Raw genomic sequence first — 26498 nt, 5'->3', positions numbered from 1 at the left:
TGTCGGTAGAAGTGACAAAAACCATTGAAAAGAAAATGCTATCATAACTAAAGTCCAAAGCTTCCTTCATTTTTATCCAAAAATAGCGTGTCATTCAGGGCATTTGTAGAAGTTGGCCACAACATTCATTGAAAATTATTTTGAGCTAATAATATATAAATGATTACACTTCAAAAAATAATTATTATTTATATTCGTATTAATTTAAAGCACTTTAAATTATTTTGGAGGGAATAATTTACATACTTTCTTGAAAATTTCCATTATGGCATTGTGATTGAGAAGATAATTTTGAACATAATTTGTGTGTAATATAAGTTTTCAATTTTATATAAAGATTTTGAACATAAGTTTCCAATGGTCATTTTGGATTAAGATGCATAACTCCCAAAATAACAAAAAAAAAAAAAACAAAAAAAAAAAAACACACACTCATATGCATTGTTATTTTTCAATGTTCTTAGATATATTCACTCAATTTGCTCTTTCTAATTCTCGATCTGAATTAATTTCAATGTTACTCAAAAAAGCTTTGCACGTATATAGCGATTTGAATTTTCTGTGTTGTTACAAATCCAGGTCCTTTGATTGAAATCATTTCAAATGATAGATGGGCTAATATGAACCGTTTGATTTTAAATCAACGACCGAGATAGCCTATAATATGAACAGTGTGAAACTACTCGATGCGATTCAAGTACCATAGTCCATATATACTTGATAATGTAAAATACTTTGTTGCCCGTATTAGATGTAATGTAATAGTTAGTTAAATTAGACTGATGAGTGTTCTCCATATCTATATAAAACTTGTTGTATCTCTTCATGTAATCAACAGTTATCTCATTAATCAATATATTTTTCTAAATTTTTTCTCATTTACGAGTTGTATAAAAAACTGTAAAAGTCCCATGTATCTGTTAACTAAAATATAGTAACATCTCAAACATTGCTGGTTGCAGCTTATAAGAAAGAATGCTATAGCTACTTATAACCAGACCAGACATGGAAAATTAATGGAGTCATGTTCCCATCCCATGTCAAACGTTGATAAGAAGAAATAATGCCAAACTTTGCATTTATTTCATAATGATAGTCATGCATGCATCTACTTTGTTAGTAAGAAGAAAAATAGCATTCCCTTCTCGATAGAAATGTAAGAAAAATATCTAATAAAAAAATAAATGTATTTGACATAAAATTTAGATCAAATTAATATAATTGATTTTTTAAAACAATTTTTGTTTATATTTCATTTTAGATGGGGTATAAGTTAGTGAATGAAGTTGAGAGCTTCAATAATTGATCCACTCCGAGTCATTGATTTTTATTGATCAAGCATAGAGCAATAAATGGATGAGATTTATAACTTATTGATCGGAGTGGTCTCATATTCAATTCTTACCACCAACAAATACTAAGAAATTAACATACTTAACATTGATTTTCTTTAGGAATTTTTTTTTTGTATGATTAGTATTCCAACTTAACAAAATAAAAATTGGGTAACGTGATACTTCTACACTAAGCCCAAGCTCGGTAATGAACTAAGAATAACAAAGAAAATAACATTAAGGGGAGCCACACATCATTCGATATGAATAACAAAGAAAAAACCATCTCTACGAGAAGAGCTTATTTGATCCACTACAGTTGAGACTTTTAATTTGCTGAGGCATTAGCAAAAATACAATTATTTGCCAAAAGTTAACTTTCTCTTGGTAACACTCGTATGAATAAACTGATTTCTTTTCAAGTTTCTTCTAAATTAATGTTTCACTTTGTGGAGCTTAGTCCCATCTTTAATTAGGCCAGGCTAATAAAATAGGTTGAAATAAGTTTTGGTTGAAATGTGATTTTTCTTCTGTAGTACATTTTTTTTTTCCGAGTGAATAGGCAAAAATCCCTTTGAAAGTGTAACTTTTGTCAAAAAACTCCCTAATTTTTGCAAAACTTCAAAAACTCCCCTGAAATTGTTAAACGTTAGTCAATTACCCCCCTCCATCTGTTTTGGCTGTTACACTCTATGACGTGGCAGTTAACTGTACACGTGGCCCCTCCATGTGTACTGAAAGTTATGCCACATCATAGGGGGTAATTGACTAACGTTTAACAATTTCAGGGTTTTTTTTTTCGTGTCATAAATATCTACATTTTCGTTTATATATTTGGTTTGAGTCAAATTTTGAGCTGAGCAATTTTTCATCGAATTCTATGTTGAGCAATTTTTTTTTTTTTTTTTTTGACGTAAACAAGATTTCATTAAGCAACCAAATTGGCTACAATAAAAGGATATAATTTTAAGTTGTGCAATATTAGTTAATTTTTTTTGGACGGAGTTAAATTTTTATTTAAATGTGGTACATTTCAAAATAAAAATAAAGAGTAGATTTGATAAAATAAATGTGCGATTAAACACAACAAAAAAGCGAAGACAAATATTACTGTGACCGTTTCGACACTACTTTGATATAATAATTAAGAAAATTAAGAAGATTTATGTCAAAAAAGAAAAAACAGTGGGAAAAATTAAATAAAACTCCACATGTAAAGTTGACGCATAAAATAAATCCAATTAAATACTCCCTCCGTCCTTGTATGTAAATCCCCTTTGTTTATAATAAAAGGATGTTTAAATACAAAGACAAAGGGAGTAATATATAGCGATAGATTGACATATTTACGGCAAATTGAGAATTGAGTTGTACACACCATATTTATAATATCCTAATCTACAATGTTTCCTTAAGTCTTTCAACCAAAACAAAAAAAAAGAATGTTTTCTAAAGTCATTTTGCTATTTTTATGCTGCTTCTAGATTGGTCATAAAATGCTTTTCTGTGAAATCTATTTCAGTCCAAACAAAGGTATTTTCAAACACTAAGTTAGGTAAAAAAATAAACATTAATGAGTTGTCACTAATTTCAACCAATGACTCTCATGGCTTCACCAACTAAATATTCACTGCCCCAAAATATATAAATATATGGTTCCATTTCTCTTTTTGCATTGATCCAACCCCAATAACAACTTTAATCAACATTTTTTTAAGGCTTATCGAGTTTCTTTGATCAACAAAAGGGCAAAGGAACAAGGGTTAGTTTTGTCAATTGCAATTTGTGATTAAGATTGATTAATTATATGGTAAGGAAGATGGTGAAGATGAATATGAGAGGTATCCAAAATTGTGGTGAGGTAGCTCCTGCTCTCATCAGAACCCCTAAAAAATGTTCTTCTAAATTTCCAAGGTTGGAGCCTATCATTGAAGAAGGACCTGAGAGCTTCCAAATTATGCCAAAGAGGATGTTATTTCTTGTTCCCACTTTCATTTCTTGTGTCTCATATTTCTTGTTGTACAGATATGTTAATGGCTTAATTAAATTAAGTTGATGACATGTTATTATGAATATGCTAGTGCTTTTGCACACCGAGAAAATGTGTACTTACTAATTATATCATATTAGATTAATTCATATTTAATGAAAAAATTCTTGGTATCAACAGAAACAATTTAGTTTGTTTGTGTTTTTTTTTTTGGCATCATATGCCAATATTCAACTCCGAAAAAGAAAGTAAGCAAAAAAATAAAAAATACCTTTTAGGTAATGACCAAGGAATGATTCCTAATTTGAAATAAACCTCAAACAAGAATCCATAAGGTGATACTTAATTGAAATTGAAATGCTATGAATAATGAATCCTTCGTCTCACTCGATCAAATTTTAAAAAGTTTGTTTGAAAGTTGATTTTATGTCAATGATTCCTTCATCTAAATCAAATTTATCCTCCTGATAAAATTTCAACTATATATACATATTATTTTGTGATCAATTCTTTGTATATAGGTAAGATTATCAACTTCCCCTCAATAAACAAAAACATTTTTTTTTATATATACATAAATTTTATTGAGTTATGTTAGTTTCTAGTTTTTAAGGTTTGAACCTTCTGTTACTAATAATACGATGATAATAAGAACAGAGAATACAATTATAAAAAGAAGACAAATTTTCATTTTCATTTTGAATCAAAATATGTACCCTTTTTGAGATTGCATGAATGATTTTTTTTTTCTTTGCAGACATAGGACCCGTTTGATAGTCAGGATAGGATAGAGGCATAATATGATATAAAGTTGGATAGAGATAAGATATGATAAAGACATGATAACATTAATCCTATCATGTGTTTGATGCGCACATGATAACGCACATGATATCATTATAATTAAATGAAAAAATTGCTCTCATAATTAATTAAATATTATAAAAATTGCATGTTATTAATTATAATAGAAAATACATGCTATCATTATTTTAAAAATGACAATATTTTAAAAATGACAGAATATCAAGATAATAAATAAGGAATGATCTTCTAATTCCATAGGATAATTTCTAACCTAGCCTATACTCATGATAGAAATTACAAAGGAAAGTCAGGATAGGATAGGAAAATGGTTTATTTTATCCTATCCCTTTGGTGCATTAAACATAAGATTTAAGCAGGATATGATTAATTTTTTTATGATTTTTTACATGCATGTTTTTTTTTTTTTTTTTTTGACAAAATGCATGTTTAAAACGTTAAAATATGACTTTCCATATAAAATGAGAATGCTATTACCATAAATAAGTCACAAGGACAGACCATTTCCAATGTCGGAATTTATCTTCCACGACATGTTTTCAACCATGATCAATTATATGTAGCTTTATCAAGAGGAGTTTCTCAAAATTCAAAAAAAGTTTTCATTAAAGAAGGAACAATAGAAGGAGAAGATGGAGACTTTACGAAAAATATACTTTTTAAAGATATTCTTTTATCGCAATCATAACAATGTTTCTTTTACATAACATGTCATTTATACATTTATTTATACTGTTTTTTTTTTTTTTGTAGTGTCTGGGGTTTGGACCCACACCCTTTTCTTATGTTATGCATTGTCCCTACCAACTGAGCTAAGCTCACGAGGACTTATGATGTTTCTTTTACACAACATACACATTTATGTTATGATGTTACTAATTACTATTAGAATAAACAATAAATGATCATTGTTTTAGCTTAATTTTATATGCAGACAAACTAAAATATGTTGAGTTCAAAAATAATTTTGTTATATGCCTTGACAATATTTTCTTTATAAATCAATATATCAATAATTTTCATAATATTTAAAAATTTAAAATTTTTAATCAAAATTATACAAACAAACATAATAAAATAATCACATGCGTCGTACCCGTCTTTCTGCTAGTTAATATAAAGTTATTGATAGTTGATTAGTGAGTCTTATTTAAGAAATTTGTGTGAGATGCTGAGTTTGAGAGATTGAGTGCTTATAAATATTACTATTAAAAATTTATAAATGTGCGGCCAATTTAAATACTAAAAAATAAGTGTTTTTACTGTGGATGCGCAATGTCCTTCATAAAATAGGATATGGAGTACACAATGAGCGCAGCACAAATGAAATTAAATTACGAAACAGCTAGCTCCAATGGGTTTAATAAATAATAAAGCTCAATTTCTTAAGATGGAAACAATATTCTCTTCGTGTTTTGGAGGTGGGGTTAACCCAATTCTCATCCTTTTTTTTTTTGTTGCTGATATCAATTTCTTATCCTTAATAAGGCCAAAATAACATAATTTGTATTTGACCAACAATGTATTGATTTAAGTGATAAGAGACCACGATCAGGACCCCATTGATTTCTCGACAGAAATTAGTCATTGTTAAGCGGTTGTGGAAACTTCCTACCGATATAAAAAAAACTTATATTTGTCAAGCAACAATCTTAAATAGGAAAAATATTAGATATAGTTTGATATAATGTTTCCACCGTTTTCTACTAAAAAAGAATCACATATAGTTTGAATATTTTTTGTGTATGTTGAATTTAATATTTTTAAACAATTTTGTTCAACTTTTTTTTCTTTTATATAAATTTGTTAAACTTTTACCCCTTCATTCGATATTAAATAGTTTAGTTAAACATTTCACAAAGATAAAAGAAAACGTATAAGTAAAAAGGAGAATAATATTTATTAAAGTATCCTGATCAGACTAGTTTTTATATTTTCATATTAGTGATTTGTAATTTAAATCAGTTTCATTGGGTGCCATTGCAAGTATATATTGATCAATAATTTTCTTTATTTAGTCCCCATGTATTAACTTTTTCATAGCCATGCATACAAATGTGTAGCAGTAAGTAAAATACTCTATAGAGTGTTTCATTATACTCTTGAATCTCACTAGCTGGTTGAGTACCATACTCAGAACCAAGAGATACAATCTGTAAAATTAAACCATTCTCAGTCACTTTGATTCCTCCGGGCAACATCGTACGTCTTGGGGATTCATTAAAAAAGGAATTCATTAACTAACTTTCATTTATAAATTTGTCACATTGTTTATTCAAAAACTACTACGATTTTTGAATCTAGCTAGCTAATAGTTGATGATTGATATATTTATTTACCTGTTTGGCGAAGTGAAAGCGTATTCCTTGAAACCTTCATTTGGACCAATATATTTAAAAATTCTTCCATCAGAGGAGCCAACATAAGGTCCTCCACCATTTCTATCAAATGCAAGTGACTCAGGACCCGTCACTGGTGATGGTAGCCGAAGCTTCTTCTGTAATATAGCTACTGATTGAGAACATAATATGAAGATAACAAGAGCTGTAGTGACAACCATTGCCATATTCAACATGATTGTTGATAAGAAGCTTATTTTATTTTATTACTAAATCACATAGAATCATCACGTCCCCGTGAATTTAACTCAGTTGGTACGGACGTTGCATAAGTAAATGTAAGCTGCTAATATTTTTATGTGGGTGTAAATTAACATCTCTCCACATATATAGTAAGAACAAGTCAACATTAGTCGAAGTCTCAAGCAAGGCAATAAGTTAGCACCATTTCTTTTTATTTTGGTGGCCGAGGGTCTTGGTTCCCTAATGAGAGTGATGGTGGACAAAGGGGTTTTCAAAGGTTCCATGGTGGAGGGGTAATTGTATTTCATCTTCAATATGCAAATAATATCCTTTTCAGTTGTAAACCTTGTGTGGAGAATCTTTAGTGTATTAAGGCGATCCTATGTTGGTTTGAATTGGTTTCCAAGTTAAAAGTCATTTTTTTCAAAAGTAAGCACTTTGGGGTTAACATGGGGAGTCCTTTCTTGAAGTTGGCGGCTGATTTTTTGCATTGAAAAGTAAGTTCTCTCTAGTGGATGTTAATCATAGGAAGAAGTCTACATGGGATCCGATGGTGGAGGTGGTGGCGAATAGGTTAAAATCTTAGGTGACCGGGTAGTTTTGATTGATTTGGTTTCAATTCTCTCTCATATTTTACTTATCCTTCGGGGTGGGGCATCCTGTGGGAAGAAAATCCCTTGGGTGACAAATACCCTTTGATAAACACAATGAGAGTTTAAGGGGAATACAAAAAATGTTGAGGTACCAACTAGTTTTAAAACTTCAAACAAGTATCCATATAATCATAACTAAGACAAGGTTCATATGCGTAGGAAAAACGAGACAGTAGTTTTTCATATAGTAAGAAGATCACTAACAAACATCAAGCTCAAACTTTATGGCATCAACACAGATAGAACAAACATAAACATCCTGCAATCTTAAACAAGTACTATAAACTGAAGACATGAGTGTTAGAAATGTCCCTTGCGACAACTCTTTTACAGTTTTACTGTATTGGCAAAAATTTCAGCAGTATCTGGTTGTCCATACTGAACAAACAATTGTTAAAACTATTGATGTTTGATTGTCGTATTAGGGTACCTAACTATACAAGAGTTGTATTATTAATCTGTCTTGGTTTTAAAGACAAAATTGTCTTCAACAAAAGCTCTAAAACTTAAGGTAGAATTATCCCCTACCGTGTAGTTTATGGCTTCTGATGTTCGGAACACAAGAAATTGAATAACTCAAACAAAGAGAATAACAGAACTGTATAATCAACAAAACAACCTTGATCTAGGTCAGATAAGTTACATTCTGCTACCGGAATGTATTTCTAAATCCCAAGAACCAGGTATGAAGCTCAAGGCGATTGAATAGTCACTCAACTAGCTGGGCATCTTGATTCCCAGATTGAATTAATGATAAACTCAAAATATCCAGGAGTCAATGGCAACCTATAAACAAAGTTAACATCAGTCCAACAAAATTTTGACGGAGATGATGCAGTAGTCAGGGAAGAGGGGTGAAAGATACAGAAGAGCAAAAAGCGTGGAAAAGTACAAAGCTGCATCATCACAGGCTGACCATAGGAAATAGTTTAGGATGGGGACACTTGCATTTATTTAAAATAATCCTTACAAGAAACTTTCAATGTTGAGTTCTACAAAGGAGCAGGGATCAGGAATGTCGAAGTTGTTTAATACCTGAAAGAATACACAACAAGCAGAATAATTTGTATATGACTCCAACTACATACAAAGGCATTTGTTTCCAGAGATACAATCTACCCCACGGGAAAATTGAATACTTAAGCAAATGCCCCTTTGGTTATCATTTTAACTCAAAGATTCCATTGCATATGACTCAATTTAAGAAAATATACAGTTACCAGAATATATTAAAAAAACAGGAATGCAAAATTATGTACCAAACAATTGGCCATATTAAATCAAGATGACACAATTTCAGTGATCACAAATACCTCTGGATGAACAATGCCAAAAGTCCCAACTTGCTTTCCCTTGTAAATAATTCTAGCTTGTCTACCAGCAAGAAACTCGGGTTCCTTCAGTACGAGTCGAGTTCATAATTTAGAAGTCAGAAGCAGAATAAGTGTTCCTAACAAAGGGAAGGATAAAATAAAAAAACAGAGGGATCCTATGTAGTAATTAATATACACTTACATCTGACCGCTCAATATAATATCCTGATTTATCACCAGGTGAAACAAAGGAAATCCCATTCTTTTCCATTACTCTGTCCACCAAGCCATGAATTATCTGCATATCATCCATTGATAAATTTAAGTACAATGATCCAATTTATTATTCTCTCATCTAGGTAGAATGTATGCTAACCGTGAGAAGCAGCAATATTTATTTTGAATGACACTTTGTTAAATTATAGCAAGTGTAAATTAAATTCTAAGCTGTTTCGGATAAGAAAAATCTAGGTTCGCTCATTCTTATCTATAATCAATCAAGTGGAGCTAGTGATGTATTCAACGAGCGAAAAACCAAATAAACTGCCATGAAGTCATTATAAACTATACCTCAAATCCTGCATTAGCACCACAGTATAGTGCAGCAAGTTGACGGAGATTTTTTGCACCAACATCATTGTCATCCAAAATAGCTATATCACCCACTTCAAAAATCTGAACCAAAAATTTTCAATTCATATTCATATAAGCTTAAAAAATAGAAGAGTGAAAAAAAAAATGATGAATTGAATTATCTGATGCAGAGGTAGAGTTGATTAATTTTGTCTGACTGAAGTTTAAATCTTTCAAATTTGCACATGCTAACGTATTATCAGGTCATTGGATGATAGCATACTAGCCTTAGTTGTCGATTTCAGAAATAAAGGAAATTTAAGATAAATCAAAATCAACTGATTATACATTTGACAATAGACTTGCAGCGTAAGATACTAATAATATCACAATCTTTTTAAAAAGGAAGTTGGCACCGACCAATAATTAATATAAAGCAAAAAATAAGGACAATAAACATTTTCCTTTGTAGCACTAGTCAAATTCGCAAACTTGATTTTGGCAAGGGGAATTGGAGAACAGGGAGACTTCTAACCAATAGCCAAATGCATGTTCATACATGAGGGATCATATAACCATTTTAACTGTTTTTGGAAATGGATTTCTCTAAAACGACTGACGGAGTAAAAGTCCTATTAGTCAAGCATGGCAGAGGAACATAACGATCGAAGAAAAAATGGCTCCTAAAATCAAGGGTCGTAGCATTGAAAGTGCATAGGCAGTTTTGCAGCCTCGCAACTATAAATTCGCATTTACAGATAACAGAACTGAACTGTCCACACAATCACACCTTAAAATCATCTGAAATCAGGTTATTTTAACTTCTTTTTTTCCAGCCAACTTATCACTTTACTGTTTATTACAAATTTACAAGTCATTTAATGCTTCTTTCTTTGATTCGATGCTTAAGTTTAAGAATCTAAGGTTAATTTCTCCAATACAATACATGATTCATAAATATTACACTGAAAGGACATAAGTTAACTAATGCAAAAGACCCCATACAATATAGTATCAATGGAACTGAGTTTTCATGGGAGTATCACACTTTCATAGAATATAATTACTGCATAGGATCATGATAACAAGATCTAAGACCAAACAGAATAAGTTAAGTAATACCTTTATGGGTTTTGGGTGATCCTTGTTGTGAGCAACAGTTTTCAAAATACCAGGCATAAGACTAGTCCGTACAGCCTGAATATATTAAGTAAAAATATAAATTTAAATTAAAGCAAAAAATTAAACTAAAAAGATCAAATATAAATTTGAACATGGAGAAAAACCACTACATCACTCGTAAATACAATTATCCAGTTATATGCTCTCTCTTTTTTTCAAAAAAAAATTTAAGACTAAAAACAAATACAGATTAGATTATCAACAGATAGAATGGACTGCATCTTAAGTGCTCAGCAAGTGGGGATGGTTAATAGCAATAAACACCATCAACATAGAGGGCCCACCAAAATGTCAGGTCAACACAAATGAGTAGACTGCAGATAAAATAGAAGTGTTTGATCCAGTTGAGAATGTCAATTTCAGATATTAATCCAAAACAGGAAAGTGGGAGCATAACCCATGCAGCAGTACTAATATAAAGGAAAACCATCAGATTTGACAAACTGATTGGTAGATGGTAGCCAGGATGAAGCAGCACAGCTGTCTTGTGATGTATTCCATGACAATTCTTTTTTTGTTTCTATTTTTTGGATGAAAAGTAGCATGAACAGTGTTTCTAGGGGAAAACACTTTTATACATTTGTATACTGTATACAACAGATCATGAAAATAAAGGACGAGTGACTCCACCAAATCAAACATTAAAAAAAAGAAATATTAACAAAAATAAAAGCTATTGAAAGAGCTATGTAAAAGAAACAGTGAATACTATTAGTAGTTTATCCAGCAACTGGAATAACAACCTCAAGAGAATAATGCAAAAAGATCAATACAGAAAGATAAAAAACCATTTTAAGAGATTATGTAGTTATTGCAATTAAAAGAGTTTAAGTGTATGAACCTCGAAGTCTGAAGACCTAGGGTTTCCAATGATAACCGCTTTGGATTTATCATCTTTGCGGTTTAGCATGGAAAAGTTTTCTTTCTTAGAGCAGAGTATGAAGGTCAAAACCTCCGTGAACCCGACCATTGCAACCTGAAAAATAATTGGCAATCAAAGGATTCAGGTAACTAGGCATTTCAAGAAATTAACGATATCATTCAAGAATATTTCAGGTAGTAATTTATTCTGTTGCATTAGTTTTAACAAACACCATAAACTGATTGGCGTATTTTAAAGAAAATCAAAAGCATGCAACTTTAACATGCTTCAATTAAAGGAGACACAAGATCTATATTTTTCTTCTATACCTCTTTTCTGATAAGATCGCTCAGCTCCTGCAGAGGAAGTAGTGTCAAGGAAGCAGCTAATCTCTTAGACCCCTTATTATCGATTATTGCTTGATCCTTAATAGCATTGAATCCATAAGCTATGGCAACATCCTGCAGATAACAGAACCAGAAGAGGCATTGTCTGTAAAACATATATGTAATAGATCCAATATGCATCTGTTAATGATTAAGCGTATCACTGCCAGTACCTCCATAACATCACATGGATGAAGAACATCACTTCTAGTAGGAGGTACAGATACAATAAAGTTGCACTGTTTATTGTCAGATGTAGATTGCTTAGCATGCAATTGCATCCGGTTTAAGAACTTGGTAACCTGAAAAAATTGGGAAAATTATGGCACAAGAATTAAAATATTAATTTCAGTTTCTATCAGAAAGCATAATCATTGAATCTTGCATTAAAGACAATACACTGCCCATAAAAAGCCTAGCAAAATAGAACTGAAGGTAATAGTGAACATCTGAAGAACTCAACCATAGAAGTAAAAAGACCAAACAAAGGAATATGTAGTCACCCTGTATTATGTACAGATCTTAAAAATATTTTTTTCTTGATTGTTTATATACATGCAAACCTTTAGTCCAAGAAATAAATTAACAGGTAAAAAAATTTCATGCTGTAAATTAAAATCTGGAAAGAACACCAGGAGAACACTCTTTTATTTAAAAAAATAAAATGACTGTCAAATATGAAATGCAGAAAAATTAACCAGACCAAAATTCAGTGGAAAAACATCTCATTGAAGAATATTTGACAAGTCTTTTCAGTTTATGCATCTGTAAATGAAATGACTACAATTCACGTGTCAGTTTGTCATGAGTAAAAAATTCAAATGTACAAACGTAGTTAACTTTTTCGTTGTAGAAATTTATTACATCTTTGCAAAATATACAATGAGTATATTATATGCTTTAAATCTGAAATATTTAAAATAAATTAGAATTTCAACCGATAGGGTGTCTTGCGAAAGTGACATTTTATTAGAGAGGAGAAATAATACAACTGGTGAAAGACGAGGATCCCCACTAACGAAACAAATTGGCCCAATCCTCAGGCACTGACTGTGCAAACATGGCTTCATATTAAAGGTAAATCCAAAAAGTCATATTTCTTGTATAGAAACATCATAGTCTCTGCTTTCATAGAAGAAGTAACTCAATCACCTCTGAATTTTCAGTGAAAAATCTCAAGGCGTGAAATCAACCCCTCTACCGTACACATCAATAAGAAGTAGAACAAAATTATGCACAAAGACACGGTTCCTCCCAAAGAAAAGAAGGTACCCTAGGCCTTGTTAGATAATAGACAGATTTGAGTCACCGCCAATGCCGCTATCTTCTAATGCCAAGCAATACCAAAACTAAAAAAATCATATGCAACCAATGGCAATAGGATTTTAGAATAACTAGCATGATTTTTTCTTGTTTAGAAATTAAAAACATAGAACGTGTTTGAAAATAAATTATTAATCACCATGCCATAAATTTTATAATTATACTTTGTTCATACATCCTGAACATTATTTAACAGCCTATAGAATCATAACAAGCATTTACACACCAATGTCTTTTTGTAACATCCATTCACAATTTTATTATTAGTTTAGTGTAATGTAAATTAGCATGCAGCCATGCATTCCCATCCGTACGCAACAATAATAGTACAAATAATAATCATAATATGCTTAAATACAAACAAAGCTTTGTGGTAAACTAGTATTACCAGAATGAGAGCTAAAAGATTTCAAAGTTTTGCAAATTTAAAAATGAGGATACAATGAAAATATAATACCTCTTACTATCATATATAACTGGATAAACAGGAGAGTCCTCAATTATATGCAAGAATTTCTTCAGTTTCAAATCTGACTGTCAAAATTAAATAAAAAGTATTCAGACGCATCTCAAAGGAAGTATGTCCAAACAGGAAAACAGAATAAATGAACACTTTGTTGGGTGCACTAAAATGACTCATAAGCTTACTCGTGCTAGGTTCATAACAACTTATACTATATATAAAGCAAGGAAACAATGTTCAAAAAACTCACTTTGTAAAACTCCATGAGCTCATCAGCCCTGAAGCTCTTTTCCTGCCATGCCAAGAACAGAGGAACGAAAATCATTAAATGTTTGATTTACAGCTTGATTAATAAATTCATAGACCAATTTTTTTTTTTCTTTTTCTAATGTGATTTCAAACATATGCTTTAATAGAAAATGAATGCCACAGATAAAGTTACCTGTTTGAGAGGCGTAAAGTTAATACTCGAAGGTGGTAAAGCCTGGCAAAAGAAAAAACATGAGAGAAAACATTATGTTGATGACCTAGAGAACAAGATATCATCAAATTCGTAAGAAAATGGCAATTAACTATTAAGATCTCTCTTGGTTAAACTGCCTTAAAAGAATTCAAATACGGGGCTCCTGAGTTTGAAAGAAATCAACCTCGTAGGTAAAAGGACCTTCCAGTTTATCCAGATCATGAGTGCCAATGGCAACAAGAGTTCTTCGCCTGAAACAGAATGAAAACAAATTGAACAATCATTCTTAAAGTGCAGTGATATGAGATTACAAAAACATATAAAAATAAACTAATGAAATGATATACATATATACAATATAAACAAAATTCAGCTCAGAGTACGGAAATAACCTTTTATGCACTAAAACATATGTATGATATCAAAAACTCAATAAGGAGAAAATAAAGGCACGCATGACAGCATTCAAACTCACAAGGCTATTTTGGTTTGAAGAATCTAGAGAGAATGAAACAGAGAGAAAGGTGGAGACAAAATTTAGGTGATATATTTGTTTTACAGAAAATTACCCAAACATATGAATTCTGCTAAACTAATTTATACAGCTACAACGGCTTGCTTTGCAAGCTATTCAATCCACAGACACTTACAATACAAAATTATCCTTCACTAGAAGTCTGCTACGGAAGCATATTTGACTAAAGATGGCTCTAAAATGCTTAAGTAAACAGATAGGAGCAAGTACATCACTGATATGAGAAACAGGTAATGTGCAGCATAAAACAAATAAAGTGGCGATTCAAATCACATTACCGACAAATATTTTGGTGAAGCTTGTCTTGGAGATCAATAAAGCTGTTGTATCTCGCTTTATCAAAAGTTAAACCTCTTAATACAGCACAAACAACATATGGACGAATTAGAGATGTCTGCAATGAGACAAAAGAAACAATTCATTTTCCACTTAACAAAGGCTTGTACTAAAAAATTGTGTATATGCACAGCATGCCTACCTCTGGCTTTACATGTATTTTATGCATTGCATCCTTACTAATGTCAGCCAATTTGTAAGTAGGGATTTCCTGGAACCCACAGAAAACTCGGAGGGCTTGAGCCAATCCTTCAAGGCAGAGTAAGTCATATCTGAGCAAAAAGTAAACAGCAATTCAGCGTGACATTTTGCTTTAAAGAAAACTAACACTTTTTCCACATATGATAACAGTGACAATGTGTGATGATTTGCTTCAAATGGTTACATAATTAAGTGAGTTATTGCTTTGAGAAAATGATGTACCACATCATTCATAATGAGTATTCCAACTTTGTTTTCCAACAATATGATAGGAACCTCAAGGATCCTACCAATGAACTAACAAAAGAAGAAACAAATAGTGAATAAAGAAAATAGGGTGGTTTATTGATACGAACGAAAATAGTAAAATAGTAGAAGAGAGATTCTCTAACTACTCCCAGAGCAAAGCTCCGACACTACTCAGAGAGGAATCCTACTCTGGCCCTGAACAGAAAACTCAATCTGTCATACTCTAAACTCCTAAGAATTCCCCTTTATATACAAATAAAGAGAACATTCTAGTATTTAACTCTAATGGGCCTCTTATTATTAAATCCTAATCCTAACGGGCCACTTACTAATAATTACTTAAACCTAACTAACTACCTACTAATTACTTAAAACACCCTCTCATACTAGGTCCTAACACAATAGGGAAGCAAGCACTATCACATCCATTCCAATTTAACCAAGTATCAAGTTTGAATTTTTATCGTCAATATCCACTGATGTACTCAAAAGCTTATTTCAAATACAATATAGATTACGAATCCCAAATCAAAGTAAAAAATTAAGAGGATAACCGAAAAACTTAAACATTAAAAATCTAGATTAGAGTTGCAACATTTACTCAATCATCATGTCATTAACACATTTTGTTGATTCACATCACATCTATAACACAAACATAGAATATAGGTTTAAATATGATTTTAGTCTCTGCAATTATAAGGATTTTGGTATAAGTTCCCGCAAGTTTTTTTGTTTGGGTTCAGTCCTCAGTTGTTTTTGGGTCCCTCACGTCACCTTGATGGGCCACGTGGCTTGATTATATTGTGCCACGTATGACTTCAGGGACTAAAAACAAGTGTTTTAGAATTTGCAAGGACGGAACCCAAACAAAAACACTTACAAGACTAAAACCATAAAAACGGTATAATTGCAGGGACTATAATGATAGGGGGTGGGTACCTATTAGCAGGAATTTCAATTTTATAGATAACTTCTTCATCCTCATCAGCTTCTTCTTGTTCTAAATGCTTCTCTTTTCTTACAATTGCTTTTTCTGTAGTCTAATATACAATGATAGTGTATTAATTAATTAATTAATTAACGAGATTATGATGATAATTAGTTGGAAATTAAAAGGGAAAGTAACTTACAACATCGTCAAGCTCAATTCCAAAACTGAAGCATAGGTCTTCAAATTCCTCTTGTGCTGGAGAAATGGAAATTCATGAAAATAATTGAAGAATGATATTAGAGATTGATTGAAAGGAGAAGAAATGGAAGGTGACTTACTGTAAGTTTTTCCTAGAGCTGCAAACAGACGATCCCGCCCTACACTCACGGTAGGCATGCTGCAAGATCTTCTCAAAATCGCGGTTTCTCACAAGCTGCGACTTCTTAAACAAGTTAGCTAAACCCAAAACCCAAGTTTTGTGTTAGTTTTTTTTTTGGAGGGGATGTTTTAGGTTTTTATATTGGGCGTTATTTTTCTTGTTTTTTTAATCAACCAACACATCATAGGTTTCCCTCAAAAATAAATAAATCATAGGGCTCCAAGGATGTCAATGGGGCGGGGTTGGGACATGATCGCAAGGAATATTTTTCGTCCTTGTGTCCCACCATTCAAATTGTTTCCCGTCATGGGAGTCGAGAGACGATACTCATTCTCATTTCTGCATTATATTTGGGTTTTTTTTTTCTCCCTCATTCTTTTCTTCATGTGCGTAATTTCTTTATGGGATCCACATTTATGGATAATATTAACATCCCTACACATTGACATAAAGTCTGACATGATTTAACTATAAAATTATCATAAGAAATCTAACATCACACATTAGACTTAATAAAGTCTAATTTAAGACGTGAAAGAAAAATTGAGATTTTTTACACTTTATATTTTTAAAGAGTTGATATCCAAAATTTGATCCAAACTAACTACATAAAAAATCAGGTTTGGGTTTGATCGTTTTTTTAAGTCATTTAAACTGAACCGAAGCACAATCCTTTAAATTTTTTGTTTGAATGATTTTTTGTCTCACAACCAATCCAAACCAAACCGTATCGTTTATGAAAATATTGGGGAGATACAATTCTAAAAAGTAACTATATATAGTAATTTTGTCTCAAGAATCATATATTCAAATGTTTAGAAGTTTAAAAATTGCTATTTTCAATATTAAATCTCTACTTTTAATAGAAACCGCCAAGCTTGAGATTTGGGAGACCGTAAAACCTCTTTCATCGAAGCAAGAGAGAAATGGGGAGTGACTTGGTGCTGGAAGAGAAGGAGAGGAAGAAGATATTGCTTGCACCAGCTTCCGTTGCTTAACCTCTTGCTGCAAACAAGCTTTTCAAGAAAACCCTCAAGCTTGTAAAAAGAGGTAGGTATATATCTAACCTCTTTGTATAATAGGACCTTGCAACTGCAGGAGCAACAAAGAGGCCTAAATGTTGTGTTTTAGTGATGACCAGGCCTTTAAAAGGTGAACTATCTCAAGATGTACAAGAAAACAATAGAGAAAAAGATGAATGTGCGTTTGAGATGATAATATTGACGGAATGAATTATACTAACCATCACTTCTTTAGAATTTAAAAGAGTACTCGGCGGTTGGCTATCATTCTGTCAATATTGTCATCTCAAACACACAATTGATCTTTTTTTCTCTCATTTTTTTAAACTTATAACATATTATTTACCCTTAGAATTTAAAAATTCTAAAGGAGAGTATTGGATTTAAATTTATTCCAAGGTAAATTTTTCTGAACAATATTGGATTAAAATTTACATAATTACAAAAAATTTAGTTCCTAAAGGTAAATTTGTTCATAAAAAAGTCCAACCAAAAAGCATATGTTAGTTAACTTGAAGTACACGGTATAAATAAATGAAAGAAGAACATAGAGCAATATGCTGTATTCAACTTGGTACATTATTTAAATTGTACATATATGAAATGGGGTATACACGTACATATATAATGGCCTTGTTCAATTTATTTATTTTTCGATGACATATATAGGACTCGTCACGAGCTTAACTTATGAGCTAGGTTTGTTCCCAAGATCGAAACCAAGTTTTCTTTCTTCAAGTAATTTTTCCATCTCCTCCATTGGAACTCCCTTAGTTTCTGGGACAAAAATAATAACAAAAACAATGGCCATACAACTAATTACTCCAAAAGCCAGGAATGTCCATGCAGTCCCAAGAAGTTCTATGACAGATAAAAAGGATTGAGAAACAATGAGGTTAGAGACCCACACTGTTGTTGATGCTATTCCTCCACATATTCCTCTATACCTTAAAGGGTGTATTTCAGAGTTGATAACCCATGGAACCGTTCCCATTCCTGGTGAAAAGAATATTATGTAGACTGCTAAACCAACTATCGCCAACCATCCTATATTGCTTGGACATCCTTGTGTGTACCAATCTCTGTGTTGTGATGCGCAGCGCTCCTTAGATGCGTCGTCTTGGATTAAGTATGCCCCCGGTTTTAGCTGCAAACCCAACATTTGATACAAGATTATGTATAAGAGCTCTTAACAACGATGAATATATACAAGAGCATAATAAATTTAAACTACTTTGTTTACCTTATCGGTGGAATCACAGAAGCCACAATTTGATTCATCTTTAAGACAAGTCATACAATCCCATTTAGCAGGGTCAATAGCTTTAGAGTAACCAGGGCAAGTGGAATTGAAGTTAGCAGTTTCAGTTGGACTAATAAGTGGTGAGGTAATCGCAGTCTGATGAAAAACAACGGTAAGAAGAATTAGTGATCCTACAACTCCTGTCAAACTTATTAAAGCGAGTTTCTTTCTCCGCTTTTTTCAATCAATTACATGCTTAAAATGGAACCAAATGCATTTAGTCCAGATGTTATGAGTGACAGAAGAAGTGCCGTTTGATTGGATGCAAAACCGGCTAACTGAATAATGGCTGGACTGTAGTATAGTACATGACAGTGTTGATTCCAACAAATTGTTGGAAAATTGCAAGTCCCATTCCTGCATATAAACCTCTCCTTATAGCTTTGGTTTTCATCATTTGTACTATTGTTATGTTGTTTGAAAATTCTGCTTCCTTAATTTCCTTTTCAGTTGATTCACTCAAAACTTTGATCTCAGCTTCAACTTCCTCAGGTGGATAAATCTTCTTCAAAATTGCTATACTTTCCTCTTTCCTTCCCTATTACATATTGGCAAAACCAATCATATTGTATAAATTTTCGCTATTATCAAAGATGAAATAAAGTTAAATTGTTCTCATATTTGTTTTATCATACAGAGCTTAATGAGTGGAAAGCACTTATGTACGTGTCATAAACCATTTTTATAAATTAGCACTTATGTACGATAAGTTTATATAAACTATGGATAAGTTATTCTATAAGCACCTTAATAAGGAAAACAAAATCTTAGAAAATTGATGATGATGATGATGAATGAGCACTAACTTTTCGGTATAGCTAGCCAACGTGGTGATTCTGGGAGTGAAAACATAAGTGCAAGTTGTACAACAGCTGGTACTGCGGCCATTCCTAACATCCATCTCCATGTTCCAGGCAGCTGATAATAGAAAGAAAAAAAAAAGTAACTCAGTTTCTAACCGTTCGAATTTGACGGAATCATTGGAAATTCTGAGGAAATTAGAATTTTATTCTCTTCATTTTTAAAAAGTTGAGGGATCAATTCCATAATATGCATAATAACATCGATTTGCAAAATTTTAAAATTTGTTATGTGGTGATATACATATTTTGGTGGGAAAATGTGCATATATAATGTAAAAACTAACAACTATAGGTGAAAGAAGGAAAAAAGGTTCAAACATCCATAAGAACATGAATGTATTTTATTTTTTATATCCAATTAGAATTGTTGGGTTAGGTGCAATAGCCATGATTACTGATCCAGCAAAGAATAGTCCATCTGCATAAAGGATTGTAATTTTCCTTCCAAACCGATCATGTTGTTGTCTTGTTTTTTTCAACGATTAAGAAAACGTACTTGTTTATACTTCTATACTTATGATACAATACAATATCGATGCCCAAGCCAACTCAAAACAACGTTTGTGCATGAAAATTGAACATAAGTAGAGAATCACAAATCCAGAGAAAATCTTGGAGAATAAATTGATCGAAGCAATGACTAAATAAATTGATGATCTTCAACTTTTGGGACTATAATATTTGGTAAATTAGAGGACCAAATTGTGTCGACTTGTACAATTTTGAAGACTAAAATGACGGTTGGTGCTTCCCACTTTGTCTACATACAAAAGCAAAGATAATAATTCACTTAAATTTATACGTGTCAAATTTTTTTTCCCTATAAAATTGATTAATTAGGGGCCTTCTGTTAAACCCAACCACATATTCTAATATGATATCAAAGCATCCTCCAATATCAGTTGGGTTATTTGTTATCAGGTTTCTATTATCATCATCAATCATTTATATCCACGCACCAAGGCCAATAATGTTGAACGCAAAGGGGTGTTATGAGAAAATCTGAAGTCCCACTTAGAAAATATGACTCTTGATAATAGTGTACATTGAGATGAATTAGGCCAATATAAAAAAATCCTACAATAGTATCATAGTCTTCAGAAGATTCTCGTAGGATCACTTCCTATTAGGATTTCGTTATCGGACTACCAACTATTTATATCTACACACTAAACTCAATAATGATGGACGTGAAAGAGTATTAAAAAATTTCACATTAAATTAGATATAACTTAAATATGTGTTTATAAATAGGTGCAATCTCACTTTACAAATTAGTTTTATGGAGTTGTATTAAACCAAACCACTTATTCTAATAGTTCTATTTCAATCTTGATTGATTCCTTTTCCTCACGAAGTCTCTGTATTTAATTTGTATAATTTTGGAGGGTAATTGCACGGGTATCAAGTAAAGTGTAAAATAAGAGTGACTACATTAATACTCAAGTATAGTAAACACCAAGCAAGAATCCTTGCCATCATTGTGAATAAAGAATATTGAAAACAAAAAGACAAAACGATTAGATATTTGAGATGTGAAACAGTGAAAGCTCTAATTTACCAAATGTTGAGTAGCATAATTTTATATTCACAATGTGGATATTCATTCCACTTATTTTTTAAGCTGGTAATCCAAAAAAGCATAAAATCAAAACACTAAAAATATGAAAACATTATTAATGCAGATCCTAAGAAAATAGTCATAAACTAACTCAAACTGACTCAACCCTTCTGAGAGGCGATTCTCTTATTCCAAAACTTGAATTGCAGAGTCCTTTGTTGAAGCATCTTCTCCACTTCCTCAATTGGAACACCTTTGGTTTCTGGTACGAAAACGAGGACAAAGGAACTTGCTATGACAGCAACAATTCCAAACAACATGAATGTCCATGCAACTCCAATAGCTTGTGTGAGAGATAAAAAGGATTGAGAAACAATAAGGTTTGAGATCCAAACACTTGTTGAAGCCATTCCTCCACAGACTCCTCTATACCTTAAAGGGTAAATCTCAGAGTTTATGACCCATGGAACAGTCCCCATTCCAGGTGAAAAGAACAGTATATAGAGAGCCAATCCAATCAGTGCAAGCCAACCCAATTTGCTAGGACATCCTTGTGTATACCATGATCTGTGTCCTTTTTGACATTGGTTCTTTGTCATGTCATTTGAGATCAAGCATGCACCTGGTAACAGCTGCATATATAATACTCTTGATTAGCTATCATGCAAATTTTATGGAAATGAGTTAAAAATGGCCTATGGAAAGAGGAAGATTGCATATTTACCTTGTGCAGTCCCATCCGCCACGAGAAGGAGTAAAAGCAGGACAGGTGTTGTTGAAATGATAAGTTTCTATTTCACTTATCATTGGAGAATGAGTTTCGGTTTGTCAGAAAGTGACAGTAAGAAGCACAAGTGATAAGACAACTCCAAACAAACTAATCAAAGCTAGCTTCTTTCTCCCGGTTTTATCGATGAAATATATGCTTATAAGAGAACCAAACGCATTCAACCCAGCAGTGATAAGAGACAGAAGCATTGCGGTTTGATTAGATGCAAAACCAGCTAGTTGAACAATAGTTGGGCTGAAGTACATTACGGTATTGATTCCTACAAATTGTTGGAATATTTGAAGGCCCATTCCTGCATACAAACCTCTTCTCACACTTGTAGTTTTTAAAAGTGTGATCATACTTATCTTTTCTGAAGATTCAGCTTCCTTCAATTCCATTGCAACTGATTCCTATAAAGCCTGAATTTCAGCATCAACTTCTTCTGCTGGGTAAATCTTTCTCAGAATTGCTTTTCCTTCCTCCTCTTTACCCTGTAGAGACAAGCAAAATTCTGTCACATAATGATTGTAGCATCCCTAAGACACTGTTTTTGTAGCGGATTTGAACAAACTATTGATTGACAACATTGGACAAAACAATGTAGATGATTTAACTAACCTTTCGAAACAACCAACGAGGTGATTCTGGCAGCCAAAACATTAGTAGCAATTGTAGTATAGCAGGTAATGCTGCTACACCAAGCATCCACCTCCATGTTCCAGGTGCCTAAACAAATCAATAATCAATAATGTTAAGGTAGATAGAAGATTATGAAATGAAATATTTAATGAATGAATCACAAATTTAGTAAAATAAAAAAATGCATGGAACGATCTTGGAATTAGAAATTCTTAATCACAAAAGTTATTTCACGACAATTTCAACCTAAAGGACCTTCCTATTTGAAAATTTTATAATTATGTCAATCATTTTAAAGCTTCATCAATAAAAGTGTCATGATTAACTTATTTTCTTTTTACAAGGCACAAACAACATGATTTCGATATAAGGAGAAAGAAACAAAAATCATGATCTAATATAATAGTTTTCATACCTTAGTGAAGGCCAAGTTGATGAGATAGGAGAGAAATTGTCCCCCAGTGATGAGAAAACCGTTGAGACTTGTGTGTTTGGTTCTGAGGTGTGTAGAATTGATTCTGACAGAATTGATTCTGAAAGAATTGATTTTGACAGAATTGATTTATGTTTGGATACAATAATGCAGAATTGATTAAACAGAATGATTGTTGTTTGGATAGTTTTGATCAAAATTACTTTTGAATGTATAATTACCAAAATAGACATAGTTAAATACAAATAAATAGAAATTACTAAATTAATGAGGGCAGGGATGGAATTAATAGAATTGAGGGTGTAGAATTGATTCTAGGAAAGTAAGAAGCTAGGAATTGTAGCTTCAACTAGAATTGCTTTTGGAGGATAAAAACTATTTTAAAAAGCCAAACCAAACATGTTAAATATTGCAGAATTGCTTTTGAAATGCTCCAGAATTGATTCTGGCTTTGCAAAAGCCAAACCAAACAGAGGCTTACAAGGGCACCTCTCACTTTAGCAGGCGAAGCTTCTGAAATGTACAGTGGAGAAGCCATTGAAGCCATTCCAACACCAAGTCCGACAAAAACACGGCCCACGATGAGAATAGCAGGGCTGGTTGCAGCAGCCATGATAGCAGACCCTATAAAAAAGAGGGTATCTGCAATCATAATTGATCTTTTCCTTCCGAATCGATCATTAATCCAGCCACCAACTGCAGCACCTATTACTGCTCCAGCAAGTAAAGTACTCACTATAGCTGACTGTCAAATTGAAAAATTTAATCATTATTATCACATTTACAATTGTATTTCAACATGCATGATTCTACCTAAACATAGATTATATCATGTATGCATTCAAATTCAAACCATGCCAATCATGAAAATATCCTATGCATGTATTGCATGGAACTTGAAAGAAGATCAAACTTCAAATGTTCTTTATTGTACAAATTATAAATTTCTAAAACATGCTGGTTACTACTTACTTTTTCGTAACTTTTCTAATATATTTAATCATTCCACAATGTTTTGTACTATCAATTTGCAAAAGGTACCTCTTACTAATCACGAAAAGAAAAGTCTACTTTCTTTTTTCACCTTATGGTTTTTATAAAAGAGGAAAAACTACTACCTACTACTACAAGTTACACCTCACGTGCACTTTATTTTAAAAAAAATAACTATACTAATTTATTTGGAATTTTTAAATATGTTTCTGATCTAAACAAAATTTTAATTGAGTCTATTAACTTATAAGTAATTTGTAATTAGGTCTTGTTAAAAGTTTAGAGATCAAACTACACATAAGATATTTTTTCTTTTTTAAAAATGATTTTGATAGCTACTATCTTCATGTTTTGAGTAAAAAAATATTCTTATTTTAAACCATTTTTTAATTTCTTTTTTAGATTATCTTTATTTGAAAGACGATAACAAACGGATAAAAAATTTCTAAGTAAAAGTGATTTTCTCCTTTAAACAAAAGAATATAAAAGTGATTTTCTCCGTGTCAAATAAACCTTTACTCCATGTGCCACCAAAATCTATGGTTTAAAGAGAAAAAAGAAGAAGAAAGAAAAAAAAAAAAAAAAACGAAATAGAATAACAAACAATCAAGTAGTAGCTGCATTTTTCCAATATGATTCTCTCATTCAATTCTCCCACGTATATTCTTAGAGACATACTTACTTATTACAAATACAATTAAAAAAACAAAATTTAAGTACACAAACATAAATGAAAAAAAAAATTAAAAGAAAAAATAATTGAACTTTATGACTTAATTCTTTATCATTTTTTTTATGTGTCCGATTAAGATTTTTATTTCCAACTAGGTATCTCCTATGATATTACTTTTTCGTTATTATTTGTATATCCATCCAAGTTAATATAGTAGGCCACGGGTCCATGTGATAAAGTGCTTGCTACTGTGAATAGATTGATAACGATGCAGCTTGAGATTAATATGTTAGAATTTAGGGAAATAACATGTGTGAATTTATCTGGCATGTTATTGTCTTCAAACCCAAAGGAAGAAAAACCGAAAAACTGATTTTATATTTATCGCAGAAATCAAAAATAATTTTTTAATAATCTTAATAAATAGTTCAAAAACGTAGGAGATATTAAAGTAAAATAAAAATAACTAAAAACTGATTTTGTTTTGATAAAAACATAAATTAAAGAATAAAAACAACAAATATCCCTAAAAATATTCCGGATTATTTAGTTAGGAAGTATTATCCAATAAATAAAAGAGAATCTTCGCATGTTAATCTTGTTAATTAAAATTTTCCGTAACGGTCTTCCCATGATCACCAATAAACAAGAAAAGAAGATAAAGATGATCAATATTTTTACTAAACCGACTATTAAAATTTAATTCCAAAAATATGGTATAGAAAAATTGAACTTGTTTAACAAAAGAGAGAAGCATAGGTTTTTTTTGTTGTTGTACAGAGTGTTAAACAGAAACGTATGTACATAGAAATTAAATTAAAACACATATAAAGAATACACATTCATATCATATGAAAGAAATTTACCTGAAGCCAAACTTTGGTATCAACAGCTTTGAAATCATCTCTGATGTACAAAAGAGCCCCAGATATGACACCTGCATGTTACAAAACAAGTAAAATTAATTATCAACCCATCAAAAATAGTAATATAATTAATTAATGAGAAATTAATATCAATAATAATGAGTATCCTGTGTCAAGGAGACAAAAACAAAACAAAACAAAACATGTTAAATAGACTAATGGTTGATAACATGAGAGATTGAAACATAGGAAAACCAAAAGAAAAAAGGTTGTAGTGTAATTACCAGTGTCGTAGCCAAAGAGAAGGCCACCAATACCAGCAGAAAAAGCAAGACGAAGGACATAAGGATTTTTCCATGAAAGGGAAAGACATTCTCTAAAAGCTGATATATCAGGCTTATGTACTTCACCTTCCATTTTGAAAGAGGTTGAGGTGGTGGTTGTGGTGAATTGGTTCTTTGGAAATTGAGAAACAAACCACCGTTTGGATCATATGCAAAATATTTATATATAATGAGAGAGCGATGAATGATTTCCACAAAGTCAGACAAAACAAAGTGATACTAATGTTGAGAGATTGGGGTCATATTTGCATAGTTTTAAAACTCGGCTCGGTCGTCGATTCGGCAGGGGCACTGAGTTATTGGATTAATGATCGAACTACTGAGTCATTGATTGAACTGCATGACTGAACTGGATTAAACCGTATAACTCGGTTAGATGACTCTGTTTAGGATTAACTTTTTTTAAGTATTTAACTACATTAAATCGGATTGAATCGATGACTCGA

The 26498-nt window shown here is 31.8% G+C and overlaps 1 protein-coding gene and 2 pseudogenes across 1 annotated transcript; all 3 read right to left on the bottom strand.

Annotated features, from left to right (window-relative positions):
- Positions 1 to 7819: 7819 nt before the first annotated feature.
- LOC11435355 (phenylalanine--tRNA ligase beta subunit, cytoplasmic) lies at positions 7820 to 16706 on the bottom strand. The gene is made up of 19 exons (XM_039834740.1): positions 16543 to 16706; positions 16404 to 16459; positions 16213 to 16313; positions 14963 to 15092; positions 14763 to 14878; positions 14134 to 14200; positions 13929 to 13970; positions 13737 to 13778; positions 13481 to 13557; positions 12690 to 12750; positions 11874 to 12002; positions 11644 to 11775; positions 11294 to 11428; positions 10393 to 10467; positions 9268 to 9372; positions 8900 to 8995; positions 8698 to 8781; positions 8333 to 8419; positions 7820 to 8170 (listed from the first exon to the last, which is right to left on the bottom strand). The coding sequence occupies exons 1-18, from the start codon at positions 16598 to 16600 to the stop codon at positions 8351 to 8353; spliced, it is 1575 nt and encodes a 524-aa protein (XP_039690674.1). The 5' UTR covers positions 16601 to 16706; the 3' UTR covers positions 7820 to 8170; positions 8333 to 8350.
- Positions 16707 to 18293: 1587 nt separating this feature from the next.
- Positions 18294 to 20716, bottom strand: LOC11442104 (probable inositol transporter 2; annotated as a pseudogene).
- Positions 20717 to 21469: 753 nt separating this feature from the next.
- LOC11427273 (probable inositol transporter 2) lies at positions 21470 to 26141 on the bottom strand (annotated as a pseudogene).
- Positions 26142 to 26498: the final 357 nt, after the last annotated feature.

Source organism: Medicago truncatula, chromosome 5, assembly GCF_003473485.1.
Source record: "Medicago truncatula cultivar Jemalong A17 chromosome 5, MtrunA17r5.0-ANR, whole genome shotgun sequence".
In the NCBI taxonomy this organism is placed as follows: Eukaryota; Viridiplantae; Streptophyta; class Magnoliopsida; order Fabales; family Fabaceae; genus Medicago; species Medicago truncatula.
This window is presented reverse-complemented; position numbering and strand designations above follow the sequence as displayed.

What these genes read in the sequence shown, in the direction of transcription:
- LOC11435355 (XM_039834740.1), bottom strand. Translation starts at nt 16,600, where the DNA reads ATGCCTACCGTGAGTGTAGGGCGGGATCGTCTGTTTGCAGCTCTAGGA. An exon ending in AAATACATGTAAAGCCAGAG is followed by an intron (nt 14,879 to 14,962) that starts GTAGGCATGCTG and finishes GTCTCATTGCAG; the next exon opens with ACATCTCTAATTCGTCCATA. An exon ending in ATCACCCAAAACCCATAAAG is followed by an intron (nt 9,373 to 10,392) that starts GTATTACTTAAC and finishes TTTTTGGTTCAG; the next exon opens with ATTTTTGAAGTGGGTGATAT.